The sequence below is a fragment of the Staurois parvus genome, unplaced genomic scaffold (assembly GCF_062004578.1).
Source record: "Staurois parvus isolate SC_StPar_1 unplaced genomic scaffold, SC_StPar_1.0 ptg000648l, whole genome shotgun sequence".
NCBI lineage: Eukaryota > Metazoa > Chordata > Amphibia > Anura > Ranidae > Staurois > Staurois parvus.
Window position 1 is genome coordinate 1263695 of NW_028318444.1, and position 24756 is coordinate 1288450.

Consider the following 24756-nt stretch of genomic DNA (forward strand, 5'->3'; position numbering starts at 1 on the left):
TTAAGAGATTTGCTTGCTCTTCCATTGGACTACATAGCTGTTTTGAAAAACTGTTATCATCCAATCATGAGAAAGGGTGTGAGCACAACGGAAGGATAGTTTCCATGTGCTGCAGCAGAGGAAGAAGCAGCATCTTCTTGCCTTAGGGCAGGGGTGTCAAACTCCATTTCATCATGGGCTGTATCAGCATTATGGTTGCCCTCAAAAAGCCAGTTGTATCTGTAAGACTAGATGTCCAGAGCACCCCCCCCCCCCCATTACATCAGATGTCAAGAATCCCATACCGTGCCTAACATCACCGTGCACCCACTTTGGTGGCAGAGCTGGAAAGCAGAAAGTGCAGGGTCTGGAGGAGGACCAGAGGAGGAGTGGAGTCAGTTACCAGAGTCTGCTGAATGATGAGACTAGGGGAGGCAGAGATGAGGGGGTGCTGCAGCTGCATTGAGAGGAGCAGGATTTGGCAGAGGAGTTCTATTCTCCTCTCTGCTGCTGACTGCTGAGACAAGGTGGGGGTGGAGACAAGGGGGTACCTGCAGGAGAGGTACAAGGGCCACATAAAATGGCCTGGAGGGCCGGATTCGGCCCACGGCCTTGTGTTTGACACTTAGGGGGCCTTAGGGGGAAAGGAATCAAAGGTCACTGTGTAAGAGAGATAATGACAGTGTTTCATTGTCCTGGGAAATATAGCACTGCTGTCGGTCTTCTTCCAAGCAGATCTGAGTAAGAGAGTGTCTAGTCAATCTAGCTGCATTGTAATCAAACATTTTTGGCAGTAAAAGCCCCATCCTTAGTAATCAGTAACGCCACCAAGCCTATTCATTTGCTGGCTGGTAATCCTTGGCTATGTAAATGGCGGGGGGGAGATAGAGGTTGACATAATTGCACTAGTATGGCCATATTTGGGCACTGTCATTGACCAAATATGGCCATTACCATATTTGTATAAATACATCACTGGGCATACCCTAACTTTTTTTAACCAGTTTGCCTCTTACACCTGTTCACCCCTAATGGACCAGAGCAATTTTTACATTTCTGATATAGACCTGTTTATTCGATGATAACTTTGGCCTTACTTAAGATAACAACATAACACATACAAGGTGGTATCAAAAAGTTTTGAGACCAGCTCTGTTTAGAAGAAAGTACTTTATTTATCTATGTTTACACACTATCACTTTCAAAATAGTCCCCTTGCACAGCAAGACAGTGCTCTCAGTGTTCCTACCACTTCTGGAGTGTGTTATGGAAGTCTTTTTTTTGAAGAATGTCAAGCACCTTCTGCTATTCACGCAATGTTCTCAAAACAGCAACCTTTGAGCTGGATCTTCATCTTTGGGAAGAGGACGAAGTCCAAATCTGGTGAGTAGGGTTGGAGAGCTCGGTGAAAGGGTGCAGGGAGGATTGTCTGGACTGTTCCGTATGACACACCGACAATGGCAGCAATGTTGTGGATTGTTCTCTAATGATCATCATGCACAAGTTGTTGAATGGTTTTGACATTTTCAGGAGTTGAGCAAGTTGAAGGTGTTCCTGATCTTGTCATCTTTCAGTGATGTTTTTCCACTCTTGAAGCACACGTGCCACTCAAAACACCTCAAATGACTCATTGTAGCATCACTGTAAGATTGCAAGATCATGTCAAATATCTCTGTAGCAGATTTGCCCAGTTTCACGCAGAATTTCACCTTTGCTCTTTCTTATAACTCGCTGTCCATGATGAAATAAGAGACGTGGTAACACACATGGTCAGAATAGCACCAGTTGCACAGCTCCCGATGGACACAGGACAATGTTTTTTGGCACACTGACTTGTGACTTCCTGTGACTGTGTGTGTTGCCTTGTGCTGCCATCAGTTGGCATGTTACAAAACTAGTCTTGAAACTTTTTGATACCACCTCGTATATTGTTTTATTAAGTACATCAAGGCTTTCCTTTCATGAATATTGGTTTGCAACAATGATTTTTTTTTTGCAATCTTTAGACAATTAAGCAAAATGAAATGAAACAAAATGCACTTTTTCTTTTATTTGAGCAGAGTTAGTTTAAAAATAAATAATGTTACTGCAGGCAAAAAGTCTACATTTTATTCTGTAATTTGTCCTGTTTAAAATGATACTTAAATTATTATTCTGGTAGAAATCATTGCAAAGTTATATATAAATTAATAAAGTGTTTTGGGTTTTTTTTTTGTTTTTTTAATGTGCTTTTTTTCAATGTGATTTGTGTAAATATATGTTAAAGGTGTAAAAATGTTAATAAACAAAGCAAACAAAAACACAAAAGGTTTACATTTTATTAGTTAATAATATAGAAACAAAAAAAAAAATCAGCAAAGAAATTATAATTGAATGTAAAAGGAGAATATGTTATTTAGGGCTGATAAGAGTACACTAAGGGTTAATAAGGGGTTAAACAGAGGAACATTTAACCTTCTTGGCGGTATGATTCTTTCCAATTTTTTGTGCTGAAAACGGTACCATTTTTTTGCATGGAAATATGTAGTTTTTTATTGTAGGCTGTAATTTTTAGGAATAACTCACTGAAATCTGTCCGAACAAGAGTCTATTAAACATCCCGGGTAGGATAAAATTTGAAACACAAAATCATAAATTATAATTTAATAAATAATCATAAAAAATAATAATATAATAATAAATTTAATTCAAAAATATAATCAAACCAAAAACACTGAAATTTGAAATACAGAGGCAAATTCGCATATCGCTGAGCAAAGTCGCAAAACCGTTTTCAGTGTCTGATGACGAATTTCCCCACGAATCATTATCACTCAATTCTGCAAGTGGTTCTGATTTACTATCGCTGTTCTAAAACCGCTTTTGACGTAAAGGGACGCTTTTTAGACGCCATGGACTTTTCTAAGTTTCCGGGCAGAAAGAACATTCAAAATGCAGGCAGGGCACAGGGCAAAGCAGTAGGGACAAAATGTATGTGAAATGCATTGAAACAGCAATGACAGCAAAAATGAAATTTTTTAAAAATTTCAAATTTCCCGCCGTTTCCGGCGCCCGTACGTCCCGACGTCCCAGGGACCGGAACACAGAAGCCGGATGCCGGCATCGGCCGGAGGAGATGGCCGGGGCGCTGCAGGGGACACATCGCGGGAGCGAAGGACAAGGTAAGTGCTGCAGGGACCCCCAGAGCAACGCCGCATGGTAAGCCCGAGTGTAGCTCGGGGTTACCGCTCTTGGTATAGAAATTTTACCCCGAGCTACACTCGGGATTACCGTTAAGGAGGTTAATAAAAAAAAACCAAAAACACTTTTTTTATTTGTCAGGTTGCTTTAACTGACTTCATCTATAGATCAATTCATCCCTTTAATCTGTAGATGAATAAACAGAAAGCTACAAAATGAAACAATGTTTCTTTGAATCTTTCTGTATTTGATGCTGAGAAATGTTGTTGATAAACATTGTCATGCCATGGTTGTGTGACCCATTACCCCCTGAGATGGCTATCTATCCAACCGTGGGTGCTACCCTCACAGTATCGCGCAAAGCATTTCTCTCTACTCATATATCTCCAGTGCCCTAACTTTCTTCCGGGGAGCGAGGAACCTTATTTCGCCCACCTCTCTGCCTCAGGTTACTCACACCTCGTGGATTTCCTTAACCCCTTGGGGGTCTGGTGGAAACAGATTTAACTCGTTTTGTGGATCCTCCTTTGAGTTTCTGGAGGGGACTGCCGCTCAGCTCTTATCTCCACTCGCTCTTGCGTATCCCGGGAATTTCTCGTAAGTTGACCCCTTTTGAAATACTCTGCCACAAGGGTGAACCGGTACGTCACAGTCTTTCCACCATCTATTCCTTCCTTATCCAACTGGACCCTGACTGCACCCTCTATTCTCTCGAAATGGGAGTCCGATTTGGGAAGGTCCTTTACCCCGGCTCAAAGAGAAAAAATCTTGCTTCTTGCTCACAAGTCTTCTTTGGCTTCTAAAATTCAGGAGACCAACTATAAGCTCTTGATGGGTTGGTATCGGGTTCCATCCACTCTTCATTTTGCAACAGCTCTTCGATGCCTGCTGACACTGTGGAGGTGGGAGAGGCACTCTCTTTCATGTTTTCTGGCAGTGTCTGAGGAAATGACCCTTTTGGCAAGGGGTGACAGATATCATCAAACATCTTACCTCAGTGGACCTACGGGATGACCCAGTGGGCCGCCTGCTGCACCTCTCGGAGAGACCAGTCAAGAAATATAAATCATCCCTTACTATGCAGTTGTTAAATGCAGCTAAGGCGTGTATTCCTGTCTGCTGGAAAAATGACCACCTTCCTTCTCTCTCCTTATGATTCTCCAAGGTGAATGAACTTAGGGATATGGAGAATCTTACCGCTACCCTGCACAATAGGGAGGAGGTTTTTCGGGAGACCTGGCACCCCTGGCAATATTTTGTGTTTATAGACTCATACCTGACTGAAACTGCTCGCTCTCACTGAGTATTCTTTCTTACACTTGGCCTGGTTTGACCACCCTGGGAGAGAAGGTGACTTTGTGATAAATTTTACTGCACTTTCCTCTTTTCTTTCTCCTCTCGCTCTCTGGCTCGTTTGCTGCCCCTTTCCTGTTTCTTCAAATGTTTATCTTATCTTGATTTTTTCAAATTTTTTTTATGTTTCTCCAATGGAAGATTGAAGACTCCCTTCGCAGAGCCCCTCTATTTACTGCCTCATTTACCCTTGTCCTTACCCCTCTTGCTTGTTTACGGCTGGGCCTAAATCATCTTAATGACTTACTTTTTCTTCAAAGTTTTACTGTACATATTTGTATTACAAGAAATATCTGCATCTCTTGTCAATTGACACATCTGCCTTATTGTTGACTTGTAGCCTACATGATTCTCAGAAGTTATGAGGCCTTAGTTGTGGTATGGACCTGCTCGTCTCTGTAACCTGACTGTTAGATGGAATTCCAGTATATCTAAGTGCCATGTCTTTGATTGTTTGCCGTACGATGACAATGTTTATACTGCCTTTCTTATATAACGGTGAACCTATTGTTTTGGTTCTCCTTGTTCGTTAAAAACTTTTTCGAAACTTTTTCAGAAATGAAGAATTATAAAAAAAAAAACATTGTCAGACTGCTTTTTTTTACAGCTCCAGTTACTGTCATTAAAGCAGAGCTCTGGCCAAAAGGGGAAGTTCCACTTTAATCCTTTGCCCCCCGCTCCCCATTAAGGATTGGCACCTTTGGGGAGCTGTGGGGAAGCGGGTACCCGAATTTGACAGGTACCTGCTCCCACTTCCGCTGCGATCGCCTAGGTGATCGGAAGCGAAAGTTGTCCTCTCCCCCTTCCTCCCCGTAGTCTCCTGGGACATGTGACAAGTCTCAGAAGACTATGGGGCCGTTCATGTGCAGTGGGCACCCGGCTGTGAAACCGCAAGCTGTCACAGCCAGGTTCCCACACTGAAGATGCTGACTTTTATTTATTTATTTTTTTAGGTGGAACTCCGCTTTAACCTCCCTGACGGTATTCCCGAGTGTAGCTCGGGGTAACATTTCAGTACCAAAAGCGGTAACCCCGAGCTACACTCGGGCTTACCCTGCGGCACTGCTCCGGCAAGTTGTCTTCACTTACCTTACCCTGCGCTCCCACGATGTGTCCCCTGCAGCGTCCCCGGCCATCTCCTCCGGCCGATGCCGGCATCCGGCTTCTGTGTCCTGTCCCTGTGACGTCGGGACGTATGGGCGCCGCCGCCGGCGGGAAATTTAAAAATTTTAAAAAATGTCATTTTTTTTTTTTTACATTTTACACAGTAAAACATTGCTGTTTCAACCTATTTCACATACATATTGTCCCTAGTGCTTTGTCCTGTGCCCTGCCTGCATTTTGTCTATTCTTTCTGCCTGGAAACTGAGAAATGTCCATGGCGTCCAAAAAGTGTCCCTTTAGGTCAAAAGCGGGTTTAGATCAGCTAGAGAACAGCGATAGTAAATCAGAACCACTTTCAGAATTGAGTGATAATGATTCGTGGGGGAAATTCGTCATCAGAAACTGAAAACGATTTTGCGACTGAGCTCAGCAATGTGCGAACTTGGCGCTCTATTTCACATTTCAGTGTTTTTGGTTTGATTATATTATTGAATTAAATTTTTTATTATTTTTATATTATTTTTATGATTATTTATTAAATTATAATTTATGATTTTGTGTTTCAAATTTTATCATACCCGGGATGTTTACTAGACTCTTGTTCGGACAGATTTCAGTGAGTTTTTCCTAAAAATTATAGCCTACAATAAAAAAAATACATATTTCCATGCAAAAAAATGGTACCGCTTTCAGCACCAAAAATCTGAAATAATCATACCGCCAGGTAGGTTAACCGCTTTCCCTCCTGAGGATTTACCCCACTTCCTGACCAGGCGATTTTTTGCATTACGGCGCTGCGTTGCTTTAACTGACAATTGAGCAGTCATACAATGCTGCACCCAAATTAAATTTACGTCCTTTTTTTCCCCACAAAATATATCTGCTATAGGGCTGCGGGAAAGCGGTTAATCAGAGCCAAAGTGCCTTATACAGGGACAGGAGTCCCAGCAGCTGGGCTGAAAGACTGGAAGTTCTACACACGTCCTGTGTACAAAGATGACATTTTTTGGACGTGTAGAACGCCCAGAGTCTGCAACTGGTTAAATTTCTTTACATTCTTTACATTAAAGTGTAGTGATGGGTATCGCTGGACATTGTGATTGATGATGAATTTGTGTGTGTATTTACCATTTGCATTTTTGTATGAATGAGTAGGTTTATTATGTACCCCTAACTCATTCACATAGGGGTTGGGGCTGGTATTTCTGGGTCTCCTGATTTATAGAGTGGGCTTCCAGGCCCCCCACCTATAGATCCCCTCAACCACTGCGCCCGGTTTGTGGAGGAAAAGGTTCTTGTCCTCATCAATAATGTACCTTCCTCCCATGTTGAGGTCATGTGGCCTGGTATGGTTCAGAAGGGGGGAATAATGCTCATCTCCCTGGTTCCTGGCCTGCCAAGATGCATGCATTTGATAAGGATCTGGTATGGATTTTGGCAGGGGGGATTCCACATCTGTTTTCTTGTTTTTATGCATGGGGTTCCACCTTTTATTCTATACCACACTCAGGGGGTCTGGTATAGAATTGTTTTGGTGACTCTACACCTTTTTTTATTCTTGTTTTTGTGTGGGGCTCCCCTTGACATCCATACCAGACCATCATCAAGGAAAAAGGTCTGGTATATATTTTTAGGGGGAAACCTCTTGTCAATTTTTTAGCTGGAATCCCCCATTAACTAGGATAAGGGTCTGTTATACATGAAGGAAATCCCCAGCCACTTCGTTTATAAACAGAAATAAGTGTCTGGAAGCTGTCACCTATCAACAATTTATACTGTATTCTTTTCTTTGTAAATGTCAGCTTTACTGTAATAGGTTGCATACATCATACAGATATGCCAATTGTCAGGCAGGTTCAGGGCATCCCCCAGGAATGTTTGGGGCTATTTAATGCCCTCAAGCATGTTATTTGAATTAATTTTGCTATTTAAATTTTGCCCTTTAGGCATTATTAAAATTGCTGTTCCTTGCCAAATGCAATTTTTAAAAAATAGTTTTTGCTTTGGTACAAGTTCCCCAGGCAGTGTCCGCCCCATGCCATTTGTTTGACAATCTCTTGCTCATTAGCCTAGAAAATGGCTATTATTTTTTTAACATTCAGCTTCTATTGACTTCAATGGGGTTCAGTTTCAGCACCTGAACTTCAATAATGTTCACTGAACCTGCCTCAAACTGAACCCACGTAGGTTCTGTTCACACCTAATCCTTAGTTCTGTGATGAACTTGTGGTGTTCACGCTGGACTCCTGTCTGAGAATGAAAGTGACCACCAAGAGTGATCCTGGAGACTGTAGGATGAATGCATTGCATGATGGAGAGGTTAAAGCTTCGGGACCCCAACTTCAACTGCCTCTGAGTGCTGCATTTGAGCTTGGGCACACGGAATGTGTGTTGCTTTGGGGACTCACAAAAATGTTAAAGCATATGTAAACCTTAACATTGAATACCTCTTATTTGCTTCCTTTTCGAATTTTAAAGGCTAAGCGCACCTTTACATAAAAAAAAAAAATAATAATAAATGCACTTATTTTTGCAAAAAAAAGTTTGCATTTTATTTTTTTTTAAACTACAGCCAGCAAGTGTCAACATATAAAATAATACACTCAAAATTCATATAAAAAAAACAGCATGTGATGAAAAATTATCAAAATTCCAATGTTATCTATAAACATTTTAAAGTATTCAGGGCACTAAAAAGTGTCCAGTGCTTCAATAAAGTACAGAGTCTTCACTTGAATAAATGAATCTTGTTTCAAAGTATACATACCCCTGTGAATCCTCCTTCATCCTCTCACCAATAATAATAACTCACCAAAGGCAATGACCAGATCAGTCTTATCTTGCTTAAAATAAATCTGTCCTTGAGGATAGAGATGAGCGAATCGAACATGACGAAGTGGAATTCGTTCCGAAGATTTGGAAAAATTCTATTCGCGACGAATCCGAAGATTAGCAAACTTCGGATGCACGAATCGAATTTTCCCAAAAATGGCGGCGACATGTGTGGCCACGGAGAAAATGGACAGAGAAGATGGGGCGGGGATCTCTGGGAAGGCGCGCAGACAAGGCGCGCTGACCCATAATGCATTCATGACATGTGATCGCATTAGCCAATCAGCAGCCAGCAAGCACTATAAATCGCGGCCATCTTAGAATTCTCCATTAGCCTCCGGTCATTCAAGAGAGACAGACCTGTCTGTATTAAGGGACAGAGTTAGGGCCACAGAGACTTTAGGGCCACAGAATCGTTACTCAGGGACACAGAATCGTTACTCAGGGACACAGAATCGTTACTCAGGGACACAGAATAGTTACTCAGGGACACAGAATCGTTACTCAGGGACACAGAATCATTACTCAGGGACACAGAATCGTTACTTAGGGCCACAGCTATCAAAGAATCGAAAATTTAAAGTGACATACACCCTTTTTTTTTTTGGTGGCTGTCGTGCACAGTTGGTGCAGCAGTTTGCCGATTGTGCAAAATAAACTGACTTTCTGCTTCACAACCACTATTATACATTCAAAGAGTTAAATCCATTTACACGCCGGCTGGCGGTAATATTTTTTGGGTGATTAGTGCATTCCAGTGACAGAAACGTACAGTTTCCAGCCAACGGCAAGCTGCAATTGACCGATTGTGTACAATAAACTGACTTTCTGCTTCACAACCACTATTGTACGTTCAAAGAGTTAAATCCATTTACACGCCGGGTGGCGGTAATATTTTTTGGGTGATTAGTGCATTCCAGTGACCTAAACGTACAGTTTCCAGCCAACGGCAAGCTGCAATTGACCGATTGTGCTAAATAAACTGACTTTCTGCTTCACAACCACTATTGTACGTTCAAAGAGTTAAATCCATATACACGCCGGGTGGCGGTAATATTTTTTGGGTGATTAGTGCATTCCAGTGACATAAACGTACAGTTTCCAGCCAACGGCAAGCTGCAATTGACCGATTGTGCTAAATAAACTGACTTTCTGCTTCACAACCACTATTGTACGTTCAAAGAGTTAGATCCATTTACACGCCGGGTGGCGGTAATATTTTTTGGGTGATTAGTGCATTCCAGTGACCTAAACGTACAGTTTCCAGCCAACGGCGAGCTGCAATTGACCGATTGTGCTAAATAAACTGACTTTCTGCTTCACAACCACTATTGTACGTTCAAAGAGTTAAATCCATATACACGCCGGGTGGCGGTAATATTTTTTGGGTGATTAGTGCATTCCAGTGACATAAACGTACAGTTTCCAGCCAACGGCAAGCTGCAATTGACCGATTGTGCTAAATAAACTGACTTTCTGCTTCACAACCACTATTGTACGTTCAAAGAGTTAGATCCATTTACACGCCGGGTGGCGGTAATATTTTTTGGGTGATTAGTGCATTCCAGTGACATAAACGTACAGTTTCCAGCCAACGGCAAGCTGCAATTGACCGATTGTGCTAAATAAACTGACTTTCTGCTTCACAACCACTATTGTGCGTTCAAAGAGTTAAATCCATTTACACGTCGGCTGGCGGTAATATTTTTTGGGTGATTAGTGCATTCCAGTGACATAAACGTACAGTTTCCAGCCAACGGCAAGCTGCAATTGACCGATTGTGCTAAATAAACTGACTTTCTGCTTCACAACCACTATTGTACGTTCAAAGAGTTAGATCCATTCACATGCCGGGTGGCGGTAATATTTTTTGGGTGATTAGTGCATTCCAGTGACCTAAACATACAGTTTCCAGCCAACGGCAAGCTGCAATTGACCGATTGTGCTAAATAAACTGACTTTCTGCTTCACAACCACTATTGTACGTTCAAAGAGTTAGATCCATTTACACGCCGGGTGGCGGTAATATTTTTTGGGTGATCAGTGCATTCCAGTGACATAAACGTACAGTTTACAGCCAACGGCAAGCTGCAATTGACCGATTGTGCTAAATAAACTGACTTTCTGCTTCACAACCACTATTGTACGTTCAAAGAGTTAAATCCATTTACACGCCGGCTGGCGGTAATATTTTTTGAGTGATTAGTGCATTCCAGTGACCTAAACGTACAGTTTCCAGCCAACGGCAAGCTGCAATTGACCGATTGTGTACAATAAACTGACTTTCTGCTTCACAACCACTATTGTACGTTCAAAGAGTTAAATCCATATACACGCCGGGTGGCGGTAATATTTTTTGGGTGATTAGTGCATTCCAGTGACATAAACGTACAGTTTCCAGCCAACGGCAAGCTGCAATTGACCGATTGTGCTAAATAAACTGACTTTCTGCTTCACAACCACTATTGTACGTTCAAAGAGTTAGATCCATTTACACGCCGGGTGGCGGTAATAATTTTTGGGTGATTAGTGCATTCCAGTGACATAAACGTACAGTTTCCAGCCAACGGCAAGCTGCAATTGACCGATTGTGCTAAATAAACTGACTTTCTGCTTCACAACCACTATTGTACGTTCAAAGAGTTAAATCCATTTACACGCCGGCTGGCGGTAATATTTTTTGGGTGATTAGTGCATTCCAGTGACATAAACGTACAGTTTCCAGCCAACGGCAAGCTGCAATTGACCGATTGTGTACAATAAACTGACTTTCTGCTTCACAACCACTATTGTACGTTCAAAGAGTTAGATCCATGTACACGCCGGGTGGCGGTAATATTTTTTGGGTGATTAGTGCATTCCAGTGACATAAACGTACAGTTTCCAGCCAACGGCAAGCTGCAATTGACCGATTGTGCTAAATAAACTGACTTTCTGCTTCACAACCACTATTGTACGTTCAAAGAGTTAAATCCATTTACACGCCGGCTGGCGGTAATATTTTTTGGGTGATTAGTGCATTCCAGTGACCTAAACGTACAGTTTCCAGCCAACGGCAAGCTGCAATTGACCGATTGTGTACAATAAACTGACTTTCTGCTTCACAACCACTATTGTACGTTCAAAGAGTTAAATCCATATACACGCCGGGTGGCGGTAATATTTTTTGGGTGATTAGTGCATTCCAGTGACATAAACGTACAGTTTCCAGCCAATGGCAAGCTGCGATTGACTGATTGTGCTAAATAAACTGACTTTCTGCTTCACAACCACTATTGTACGTTCAAAGAGTTAGATCCATTTACACGCCGGGTGGCGGTAATATTTTTTGGGTGATTAGTGCATTCCAGTGACATAAACGTACAGTTTACAGCCAACGGCAAGCTGCAATTGACCGATTGTGCTAAATCAACTGACTTTCTGCTTCACAACCACTATTGTACGTTCAAAGAGTTAAATCCATTTACACGCCGGCTGGCGGTAATATTTTTTGGGTGATTAGTGCATTCCAGTGACATAAACGTACAGTTTCCAGCCAACGGCAAGCTGCAATTGACCGATTGTGCTAAATAAACTGACTTTCTGCTTCACAACCACTATTGTACGTTCAAAGAGTTAAATCCATATACACGCCGGGTGGCGGTAATATTTTTTGGGTGATTAGTGCATTCCAGTGACATAAACGTACAGTTTCCAGCCAACGGCAAGCTGCAATTGACCGATTGTGCTAAATAAACTGACTTTCTGCTTCACAACCACTATTGTACGTTCAAAGAGTTAGATCCATTTACACGCCGGGTGGCGGTAATATTTTTTGGGTGATTAGTGCATTCCAGTGACCTAAACGTACAGTTTCCAGCCAACGGCAAGCTGCAATTGACCGATTGTGCTAAATAAACTGACTTTCTGCTTCACAACCACTATTGTACGTTCAAAGAGTTAAATCCGTTTTTATTTTTGGGGTGCTTATTGAATTAAAGAATATGTCAGACAACACGCAGAGGAGTGGCAGAGGAGGCAATGTTTCAGGAGCGAGCAGACGTGGCAGCAGAGGAAGGGGTCGAGGCAGCACTAGTCGCAGCCAGAGGCCAGTGCTCCCGGTGTCATCCAGCGGTCGTGTCTCCACCGACAACCCTGCCGTCATCGATTGGTTGGCTCGGTCGTCTTCCTCTTCCCAGGTCACCTCTGACACCTACAGCCAACGGTCGGTGGGTACGTCAGACACAACCGTTAGTTGGCATGGCCCGGGAGCAAGCCCACTGAAATCACGTGTCCTCGACCTGCCCCTGTCCTTTGGTGTTCCCTCACCAAGCGAAGTATCGCATGCTGTGGGCTCAGCCCCACTGTACAGTGAGGAAGAGCTAACAGAGGGCGGTCAGGAACGGGGGGAGACATCCGCCTCTTCAGCAGCCAGGCGAAGAAGTACTGGCGAGGAGAGTGGCTCGGTAGCCGGTCTAGAGACAGGTCTGTCTCCTGACCCACACGCAGCCGAGGGGGCTAGTAGTGACGCGGAGACCCTAATTGATGATGATGAGGCTGATCGCACTTGGCAGCCTCGTCGTCATCAGGCTATTGCTTCCGCATCATCAGGAGAAGAGGGTGCCAGCTTGCCAGCGAGCAAAACAGTCGGTGGGTTGCCCAGGAGGCAGCAGGGTCGCAGCAGTGTCAGTGGAGCCAAACGGCCACGGAGTAGAGCACCAGCTCCACTGCAGCCTACCACCACGGCCAGTAGTGGTGCCGCTGTGCACGGAGGAAGTAGCAGTCAGCCAGTGAGGAGTAGCGGGGGCAAAGTTTCCTACTCGGCGGTGTGGCAATTTTTCATCAAGCCGCCCGAGGAAGTAAACGTAGCCGTATGTCGACTATGTGGCCAGAAAGTCAAGCGTGGCCAGGGGGCCAATGTTGGGACTACAACATTGCGTCAGCATATGCAGCGTCGCCATTCGGTGGCCTGGGAAAACCGTGATAAAGATACGGCGGTTCTGCCTGCCCCAGCCCCCGCTCCATCACCCGCTCCGTTACTTGCTCCGTCACCCGACGTCAATCGCCCTCTATCAGCCAGTCAAGGCTCCAACACCTCTGCTGAGGGGAGTTGTCGCTCGTTGGCATCTTCCGCTCGTTCAGATGCTCCTTCTCCTGCTACTCCTCTTCACGGATTCCGTCAGCAGTCTTTCCTTGGAATCCGTTTCCAAGAGACAACAGTTTGCGAGCACGCACCCGACGGTGCAGAAGCTGAACGTCCTCCTGTCCAAGTTGCTGGTGCTGCAGTCCCTCCCTTTCCAAGTGGTGGACTCAGCACCTTTCCGAGAAATGATGGCTTGTGCCGAGCCGCGGTGGAGAGTGCCAAGCCGGCATTTCTTCGCCAAAAAGGCAGTGCCAGCCCTGCATTCACATGTAGAAGAGATGGTGGGCCAGTCTTTGAGCATGTCGGTCTCTGCCAAAGTGCACGGCAGCGCCGACGTGTGGAGCTGTAACTACGGTCAGGGACAGTACATGTCATTTACGGCCCACTGGGTGAACGTGGTGCCGGCACAGCCGCACCAGCAACTTGGACAGGTCACGCCGCTTTTGCCTCCACACTTGCACGTCCTTGGTCCAGCAAAGATGTCCGCCTCTACCACCTCTTCTTGTCCTCAGCCGCCACCCCCGTGCCAAGTCCCATTACCCGACCCGCATATCACATGTGCAGGGCGCAACGGTGTCAGACAGGGGAGGAACTTCTGAGTGTAATGAACAGAGAAATCGACAGATGGCTGTCTCCGCGCAAACTGAAAATCGGAACCATGTTGACCGACAACGGAAAGAACACGGTGTCTGCTATGCGTCAAGGAAGGTTGTGCCATGCGCCATGCATGGCTCACGTGTTCAATCTGGTTGTCAAGCGGTTCCTAAAATCCACCATCCCACTGCAAGACATCCTTAAAATGTCACGTAAACTTTGCATGCATTTCAGCCATTCCTACACCGCAAAGCACACCCTCCTTGAGCTGCAGCGGCAGAACGGAATTCCACAGCATCGCCTGATCTGCGACGTTGCAACAAGGTGGAATTCAACCCTACATATGTTAGACCGCCTTTACGAACAGCGAAAGGCCATCACCGATTTCCTGATGTTACAAGCGGATAAAGGTACTCCCCTGTGTAACTTAGATGTCAGCCATTGGCAGCTCATGCGTGACACCTGCCGCTTGCTCAGGCCCTTTGAGGAGGCCACGCTATTCGTGAGTCAGCAGGACTATGGGATGAACGACGTCATTCCTCTGTTGCACGTCCTGGAACAAATGCTGTTAACAATGGCTGGTCAGGGTGCAGTAGACGTGGCGCACAGATCTCAACGCCACATGACCCCTGTGGGGGCAGGACAGGAAGAAGAGGAGGAGGTAGAGGAGGACATTGGTGCTCAGGAATTATTGAGTGAAATGGGTGGTTTTTCCACTCAGCGGACAGGAGTGGAGGAGAGGGAGCATCTGGTAGAGGAGGAGGAGGAGACAGAGGACCCAGACGCACCGTGGCAGTATGCTGTGGAGATGGAGGCAGGGAGTCCCTCGCATTCCTTGGCACAAATGGCCCATAGCATGCTCGGTTGCTTGCGTAGCAACAGCCGAATAATAACCATCAGACAGAGGGATGACTTTTGGCTGTCCACCTTGTTGGACCCTCGCTACCTTTCAAAAATGGTGGCCTTTTTCACACCTGCTGAGAGGGAGGCCAAAATAAAGTACTATAAAAACCACCTATGTAGTCAGTTGGTCTCTGCCTTTCTGCGCCAACGTCCATCCTCAGACACTGTGGGCCCTGTGCGCTCGCGGGAATTGCTTTGTATATCTGTCGCCTTAGGGGCCGCTGTCTGGCGACATAATTTTTTGTCACTGTGTAGACATCTATTTATAGGCCGATGTTTGGCCACAAAAATATATTTAGTAATAACCTAGCCATTCAGGCCGCTCCCTGAACACCTCGGGAATTGCTTTGTATATCTGTCGCCTTAGAGGCCGCTGTCTGAACAGCTCATGAATTGCTTTCTATATGTGTCGCCTTTGAGGCCGCTGGCTGGACAGCTGATGAATTGATTTGTATATATGTACTTATTGTCCGCTGTCCGGACAGCTCATGAATTACTTTTTGTATATAGCTTTCCAAACCACTCTCAGAATAAGTCATTATATTCATGCTGTGTATAGCCTTATAGGCCAATGGTCAATCAAGTCATGATTGTTATAGTGTGTATAGCCTTATAGGCCGCTGTCTTTACAACTTTATAATTCCATGCAGTATATAGCCCTATCGGCCACTTTCTGGCATCCAGTTGCTGTAGCCCCCATCACCACACTGTGCCACGGGCCCCTGTACCGCCTTCTCATACTGCTGCCAGATCCATCCTCTGCCATGTGCGTCTTTGTCGTCTGCTCACGCTGCTGGGTTCCAGTTTTAAACCTAGGCCTGTGTATGGCTTCCGAATACTGCTGCCTCCACCGCCACCCTGCGCCATGTGCCTCTGTCGTCTGCTCACGCTGCTGACGGCTTCCGCTTTTTAACCGAGGCCTGTGTTTGGCTTCCGAATACTGCTGCCTCCACCGCCACCCTGCGCCATGTGTCTCTGTCGTCTGCTCACGCTGCTGACAGCTTCCGCTTTTTAACCTAGGCCTGTGTATGGCTTCAGAATAATGCTGCCTACACCGCCACCCTGCGCCATGTGCCTCTGTCGTCTGCTCACGCTGCTGCCAGGTCCATACTGATTCATGGCCCCCTCTACCGGCTCCTCATGAACGTGGTTCAGCGGGTTTGCATCACTTAACGGCAAATCGTTGACAAACGCTGGGACGTTCAGTGTTGTGCGCATTAAGCCAGACACCAAAGGGCAGCACAGACCTGTTATTACTCGCTCAAGCATGGCTGAACAAAACCAGTCTCTACCACAAATTGGACCCAGACCTGCCCAGGGTCTCGTAAGTAGATTGCACGGAGGAGTAGAGTTCGTTATTGGAATTAACTGTGAGGGACTTTTAAACCTAGGCTTGTGTATGGCCTTCAATTGAAGCTGCTTCTGCTCCGCCACTCTGCCATTGGACTCTTGATAGTCGTCTCCCCACGCTGCTGCTGGGGGGACTTTTTAACATAGGCCTCTGTATGGCCTTCAATTTTAGCTGCTTACGCTCCGCCACTCTGCCATGGGCCCCTGTACCGCCTCCTCATGCTGCTGCCAGGCCCGTAATCTGTCATGGGCCCCTGTACCACCTCCTCATGCTGCTGCCAGGTCCAGAGTGTGTCATGGGTCCCTGTACGGCCTCCCATTGCTGCTGTCTTTATCGCCACACTCTGCCATGTGCCACTTTCAGGTCTCCTCACACTGCTGGTGGGTTCCATTTTGTCATAGGGTGCTGTATGGCCTCCCATTGCTGCTGCCTCCACTGCCACACTGTGGCTCCACACTCTGGTTTTGGCCCCGTGACTGCCCAAATGAGTGAAGTGTGCGGTGATTCTAAGATCGACGGCACTCATCTGCATGTCATACTGACTGGCAGTATTATTTCTCTTCCCCAGCAGACTCCAAGGGCATTTAAATTAAAGGTACAGTGTTCTGCACTAACATAAAGGCTCTCTGAAGCCTAGAAACACCCTTTTTATAAGTTAAATTCGCAGCGAATATATTCGGCTCAAAGCGAATTTATTCGGCGAATCAGCGATTTAATGGAAGCCTGGAATAGGATAGGAAATTATTTGGTCTGGAGGTGAGCTGAGCCTATGGAATATTGTGTTTTGAGCGAAAACATGGTCTGGTCATTGCCTCTGGTGAGTTCTTATAGTGGATGGTGGAGGATTCACAGGATTGTGTACACTTTTGAAATAAGATTTCTGCAAATGAAGAATCTGCACTTTTCTGAAGCACTGGACACTTTTTTATATAATATTTCATCACATGCTGTTTTGTTATATGAATTTGGAGTGTATTACTTTATATATTTTTTTGTATATTTACTATTTTTGTGTCACACATGAATTTGGTGCACTTGGTTTTTTTGCACATAAGTTATTGATAGTGTTCTCACATATTTATATCAATCCTGTACACTACAGCTCTGTTGCTCATACTCCTGTGTGGGCTGTCTTTTTTGCAGAGCTGTAGGCAGAGTGAAAGAACTAAGAGTGTGTTGATCTGCATGCTTGCAGCTTAATCATACTACATGTCCATGTGCCACAATGGCAGATGGTGGTTTATTAATTCTCAGGAATCTGTGACTGAATTATGTGGCTATGTGGGAGGTGCCTCGCACAGCCGCACTATTTTTAAAAAGTGACAGCGGGTGCAGGGAGAGGAACCCCTGTCTGTTGTCACAAGGAAGGGGGTGCAGGAGCTGGAACATGTTATATGTTCCACCCTAAATATGGGTGGAACATGTAACATGTTCCAAAGGTGAACTTATACGTAAAAATATACCATTGAAGCATTTTGCCACTTCCTGTGCTCACTGCAGTGTTAGCAACCTTGCCCAGTTAATCATACATAGTTTGTCTGATTGAAAAAAGACAAAAGTCCATCTATTTCAACAATAAAAAAAAAATTATAATCCTATACCCACAGTTGATCCAGAGGAAGGCAAAAAAAAAACCTCCAGCAAAATTCCTTCCTAATCCCTCGAAAGGCAATTGGATATTCCCTGGATCAACTTTACCCATAAATGTTATTATCCAGTTATATTCTGTCTATCTAGGAAACAATCCAGGCCTTTTTTAAAGCAATCTACTGAGCTGGTCAGAACCAACTCTTGCGGGAGTCTACTCCACATTTTCACAGCTCTTACCTCTGTGAACTGCAGAATACATCCCCCCCCCCCCGTTAAAGAGATGAGGAGATGTGGAGGTGTTCTATAGGCCTGTCCTAGGGTGATCGTGCTGCTCCTCCAAGGACAATGTACAGTGAGTTAGTGTTGTCACCCTTGGATAAGAAGCATTTTACTGGCATGTTAACCAGATGAAAATAAAGCCTGAAAATAAAAACTAATGCAACCACCACATCTAAGCCACCAGTAAGCTGCAATATATTTAAATGCGTGTCCTTGGGTTTAGATATACTGTACATTTGCAAACATTTCTAAAATTTTGTTTTCACTTTGTCATTATGGGGTACTAAATGTAGAGTATTGATTTAAAAAATTAATTTAAACAACTGTAGTAACAGGCTGCAACATAACAAAATTGAAAAAAAGTGAAGGGGGTCTTATGCATGCACTGTACCTTAAAGTGCAACTCCACTTTTGTTGAGAATAAAAAAGTCCCTCCTGTGTGATCAAAGTACATAGAAAATATTTTAACAAACTTTGTAGCAGATTCCTACATTTTTCTGTTCTGAAGAAAAAAAAGTTTTTTATTCAACTATGTTCTTTCCAGACTGATTCCTAAATAGGAGGGCCTGGTTCAGTTTCAGTGTTTTAATGAGAAAAGCTGCAGTGTATGCATTCTTTTAGAAGTAATTCACTTTTAGGGACTATCTCACCAAAAATGAAATTCCTATTGCAGGAAAGCCTAAAATACTATTTGTATCTAAATGGAGACATTTGATAAAAATCACACAAACAGGAAATTAAATTTTGGGAGGTGTTCTGTACACCAATTGTGTACAGAATGCCTCCAGGTTGCTATATTTCAGTGAGGACCAGTTCACACTGGAACATGTGCATTCCTGTTATGAAAACCAATTTTCCATCAGGAGCAGGAGATTTTATCTTGTGTTGTTCTTTGGTGGTAGGTTATGGTAGTAGCAAGAAATATACAGCTAAATGTAATTAAAAACATTTTTTTTTTACTTTTTTGGGCCAGTTTTCCTTTGATGATAAAAAAAATCAGGAGATATCTGTTGCCACTTATCACCAAAAGAAAGTCCTCCAATTTGTTTTGAAAAAAAAAAAAAAAAAAGTAAAATCAGCCTGGTTGCACAAAGTAGCTATGATCTCCTAGATTGTAAGCTCCAAGGAGCAAGGCCCTCCTAACCCTCTTGTATTGAACTGTATTGTTGCTGTATTGTCTCCCGTTATATTGTAAAGCACTGAGCAAACTGTTGTCGCTGCATAAATCCTGTATAATAATTATAATAATCATGATGATATGTACAGTTTTACAAACACACGTTGCAAAATTGTGTTCAGGTATTAACATTTGTTTTACCCTCAGTCACTAAGGGGTTAAACTGGTAATAAACCCCAAAACACTTGGTGATCCAGTCAGTAAGTCTGTTATTTTTCAACTTCCTAAAAGACCAAGCTGTCCAGACAAGTTGCCAATCAGTCTGGAAACAATATAGTCAAAAAAAGTTTTGTTTTTTTTCAGAACAGGAAATTTGGAAATCTGCTACAACGGTTGTTACAATCTTTGCAATGTACATAAATCACACAGAAGGGACCTATTTTTCTCAACAAAAGTGGAATTACACTTTAAAGTATACCTAAACCCAATAAACCAAATTTAAATATATTGTAGCTTGCTGGTTCCTTAGATGTGGTGGCTGTATCAGCTTTTGACCAGTCATTTTCAAGGTCCAAATGTGTTGTGGAATCTGAGATAACCTTTTGCATACCACTGCAGGAAAAATAGATACTTCAGGTACTTCTGTCAGCTTGAGAAGGTTTGTCTATTCTTCTCTTCCCTTCCCATCGGTGCTACACGCACTAATATTAGAGACTGTAGTGTGTGAAAATCCCAGGGGATCATTCATTTCCAAAATACTGCAACCACTACATATGGCACCAAAATAATTTCACAGTCAAAGTATCTTAGATCCCTCATTCTAATGTTTGGTCTAAAAATAACTGAATTTCTTGATTATGTCTGCAAGCTAAACATTTGGTGTTCAGCTATCTACATTCACAACTGTATCTAACCAAGGTGATGTGCCATAAATGCATATTTTGTATGCCTAAATTATCACATATCTATTTCCTGTTAGGTAACTGAGATTTCACTGTTCCATTGCAGTCAGGTAAGCCAGTATAGGACAAAACAGTAAAATATCATCACGTTATAGAGAGAGTGCTTGCAATCGAACAAACTGGAGTGGACAGTCTAAACCAGGATTCCTCAACCAGTGTTCCTCCAAAGGCTATTAAGAGTTCCTTGAGCAATGAGCTTTTGCTGCCTCTCAGATTTGCTCCTATCGACACCAAAGATCCTTTTAGCTATCTGTAAAGGGGTAATTCATCCCAAAGACTACAGCTGTATTTAGCATTCTTCACACTGACTAACACACTAATGTATCAGGAGTTGTAGATATAGAATTTTTTTAGCAGGGGTTCCTTGAGACCAGAAAGTTATTTCTGTGTTGAAAAGGTTGAGAAAGGCTGGTCTAAATTATAATAACATATACTGTATTTTTAGTAAATATTTCTACAACTGTCTATACAGTTTAAAGCTGAAACAAACCTTTTCTTTTAAAAAGTAATGTAAAAATATTGCACTTAAGCTTTTTGTATGTAATCTGAGTCATTGGTTTTCACAGTTTCTGTGTATGGCAATATTCACTAAAGTGAACAAATAATACAAAAACAGGTACACATACATACCAGATATGCATAGATAATTCTTGAGATCTTCTTTACTCAGGTTTGCAAGCTGCAAAACATGAACCAGTCTATCCCCTTTAATCTGAAATATTTCCTTCTCCAAGCTGCTTTTGACGATTGACACCATAGTGCTGATGCAGGACCAAGAATCACAAAGCTTGGTGTCTAGGCTGAGCCAATGCTTATGTAGCCATTTACTGCAGTATATAATAATAATTTCATGTTGTCTTATTTAAAAAACCTCCACTCAATATTTTCCAAACCATTGAATCAATGATTTGTCAGTTGTGTAAAAGAAAAAGATGGAAAATGTGGGCTATTACAACAGGATGTATGGAGTAATGCTGTCAAAACACAGTGTGCACTTGGGTTGGGAATGCTATGAAGTTTTATTAATGGATTTTAAAGATTTGACATAGGAGAACTTTCCAGATGCTCACTTCTCTCAGTGCAGACTGAAATGTTATGTAAGCTATTTTTCTAGTCTTCCGCAACTTTAAAGCTGAACCCTGGGATAACCATCTATTGTCTAAATACAAAACACATGTGTATTTTTATCTATTTTAATCTTGGCATGCTTTTTGTATTTCTTCCAGATGTGTGTAGTAATCCAATGTGAAACTTTGCCTCTGTGTAATTGAGCCTGGTCACTGCTTCTCTCTCTATTTGTGCAGGGTGACTAGTCTTGTATCCACCTCCACCAGGGGCGGACTGACCATTTGGAAACTCAGGCACTGCCTGAGGGCCCGGGGTCAGTAGGGGGCCCCATGAGATGCCCCTGGTACCTTTTTCATAGGCTTTTTTGAGTTTGGGCAAGGACACAGGGGCCCCATAATCCCCTATTGCCTGGGGGCCCCATGAGTTGTCAGTCTGCCCCTGACCTCCCCTCTACTTTTCTGCAGGCAGACCTTTGATATCTCTGCCCTCTATGTACATGCAATGTACAGCACAGTGATGATGCCACTGCTACTTTTACAAAGAAAAATCTGGATGTGCAAAGGCATTTGATGAACACAAATTGGACTTGCAATAAGGAATATATTCGAATGGAAGTTTTTGCACTTGGAATTTAACTTGAACAGTTGCGATTACATGAAGGATAGCAGTCTGAAAATCATATTCATCTCACAAATATATATATATATATATATAGTATTTTATATAACTAGAGTTTTAAATCCAGTTAGAAGTGGTTCACTGGCCTATGAAAGGATGTACCATGGAATAAACATAAATCATAAATTCACATGCTTAAATTTCACATATTCCTGGTTGGAGCACTGAAAAGGATAAGATACCATATGTAATGTACAGTAATGTCCAATAAACAAATCCTTTAAATACCATGCTTTGAGGATGTTTTAAAGCCTATGTGTAGCCAAAATTAAAAACAGAAAAGTCAGCACAAGGGACTTAGCTTACAGTCAGTAGGATGCGTCCCTTGTGTTGATTCTTGCAAGAAGGGAACGTATCAGATTCTGAAAGCCCCTTTATATATAACACCATTGCTACATGAATGAGTATAGTGTACATAGTAACCCCTGTTCGTCATTCTCAAAAATAAATGGAAATATGAATTTTAAAAACTACACAATGAAAAAGTCCTTTATTAAAAAGAAGCAGTATTCCGTGATGTAAATGTAATATCAATCTCTTTGTCCAGTAATACAGATACACGTCAATCACAATGAGCACCACCTGTCAAACCAATAGGCTGAGTTGAGGTTGAACTCATGTTTCATCTGAAACTAAAGCCCATACCTAAACACTATAAAAAAAATAAATAAATAAATGGCAGTTAAAAAGGCCCCAGATGAATATCCGCCCATACGGCCAGATCCCCACATGCTGAATAAACACAGTGGACAAAAAATGGGTCTGTTCAGCACAAACTGGCCGACTTTTGGTCCATGTGTTCAGGTCTCTGTTCCAATGATCAGCTTCTGTGGAATGGGCATACTGGAAAACCAGCATTCGATCAGCGTTGATCAGCGTATTCTGGCTGTGAGGGGGAATCCCCATGTCAGAATACAATGTCTGAGCTGGACAGATTGCTGCATCAACATTACTTGTTGAACAAAAAAAACTGAAAGTGTGTACCCAGCCTTAGACCTATTTTTACTTTGGTAGTTCCAATTGTGTTGCCTCTACAGCAAACCATGTCATAGATCATTTCCTGCGATTGCAGTTTTTAAATATGTTGTTAAATCAAGATTCCACTTATCAAACATTTGAAAGTGATAGTGTTCTCGCTCACACACCCAGAGCTTGACTGAATTGATCTACATGCCGTATGGCTAATCTCAAATCTAACCGACTCCTTCTCAAATATAACACTTTAAATTTAAAGCTGGTCATACACAGATCAAAATTTTGATCAGTGTGTGACTGTCCCTTGTTCTTCTTTTGATCTTTTTCTGTCAAAGTGACATGCTTGAATATGCTGGACATGCTGCAGTCACTGATCGGTGTATTTTAAAAGCAGTTGGTGCCGCTGTCAGAACACCATGCCTTAGTAGGTGGGGGGAGTCCTCCATCTACCTTATTTGTGTGGATGGACAAATCTGTAAAACTGGCCATACATGGTTCAATTTTTTCTTTCATCCAGCAGGCAGAACAAAAAAACTGAACTGATTGTACCATCCACACATTGAGGTGGGTGGGGGAATCTTCTCTGCTGAGTTATTGTATTCTGAATGTGGGGAGACTCCACCCACTATCAGAATACACAGATCAGCACTTGAAGATTATTGCCTGCAGCACTGATCGAGTGGCTTTTATCCAACAGGGTGGTTGAACAGATGTTGATTGGTATAAGAATTACCAGAAAGTAGAAAATAGATCCTGCAGTGCACTTCAAGGGATAGATCGAAATAATGCAGCAGCCGCACTGAAACAGATAAATCCCCCACCGCTCTATATAGCAAAAATCCCAAATGGTTTCGGTCTGCACTTGCTAAGAACATAAGTCACTCCTTTATAATTACTGCTACTATTTGCTTTTTAATCCAGAAAATACATAAATACACTTTAAAAAGGTCACTTAAAACTGAAATAAACTAAAAAATGAAATGCTACAATGTGAAAAACCACTAAGGAAATCCATCTCTCAAGTGTAGTTAAAGTTGTATTAAACCCCAAAACAAAAATGTATTAATATGCAGCTCATCAATTCTTAGATGTGGTGGCTGCATAGGGCTACATGTACACTAGAACTGCCATAGGTGTTAACTCTACTGGCAGCAGAAAAATGCTAAACACAGCAAAAACCTGTGTAAATGCGGTACCACGTTTATTCTTTTCATTTTCCAGAGTACTTATCATTGAAATGAATAAAAACCCAAGCACTAAACATGGCTAGTGCGCAGGCACATGTACATGCGTTTTTGCCACGTTTGGCATTTTTTGGCATGCTTTTGCATTTAGGAGAGGGATATTTGACTGTCCCTAAACTCTGCTGCTAAGCTCTAATAAAACCCTATGCGTGCATGGACACATAGGCTTTTATTTAGTTGAGTTCAGGGGCTTTGGTAACAAATATAAAAATCTACTAAATCACATTTAGGAGCACCAGTGTACATATGGCCCAAGGCTACTTTGACACTGCTCCCTTGCATCAATGTCGTAAAAACATATATATGCATTTTTGTCATGGTTTTACTGTGCTTTTTGCTCCTGCAAAAAAAAAGTGTGACTCAAACCGTGGGTGCGTTTTTGCTGTACTTTAATTTCAACAAGGAGCCTCTTTTTTGTACTGCAC

The 24756-nt window shown here is 42.9% G+C and overlaps 1 protein-coding gene across 1 annotated transcript in view; it reads right to left on the bottom strand.

Moving 5' to 3' along the window:
• LOC149448908 (exocyst complex component 1-like) overlaps positions 1–21123 on the bottom strand; it is a 37576-nt gene extending 16453 nt beyond the window's left edge. The window contains exon 1 of the mRNA XM_089694053.1: positions 20997–21123. Coding sequence (XP_089550179.1) covers positions 20997–21123 — 127 coding nt within the window. The remainder of the gene's footprint in view (positions 1–20996) is intronic.
• Positions 21124–24756: the final 3633 nt, after the last annotated feature.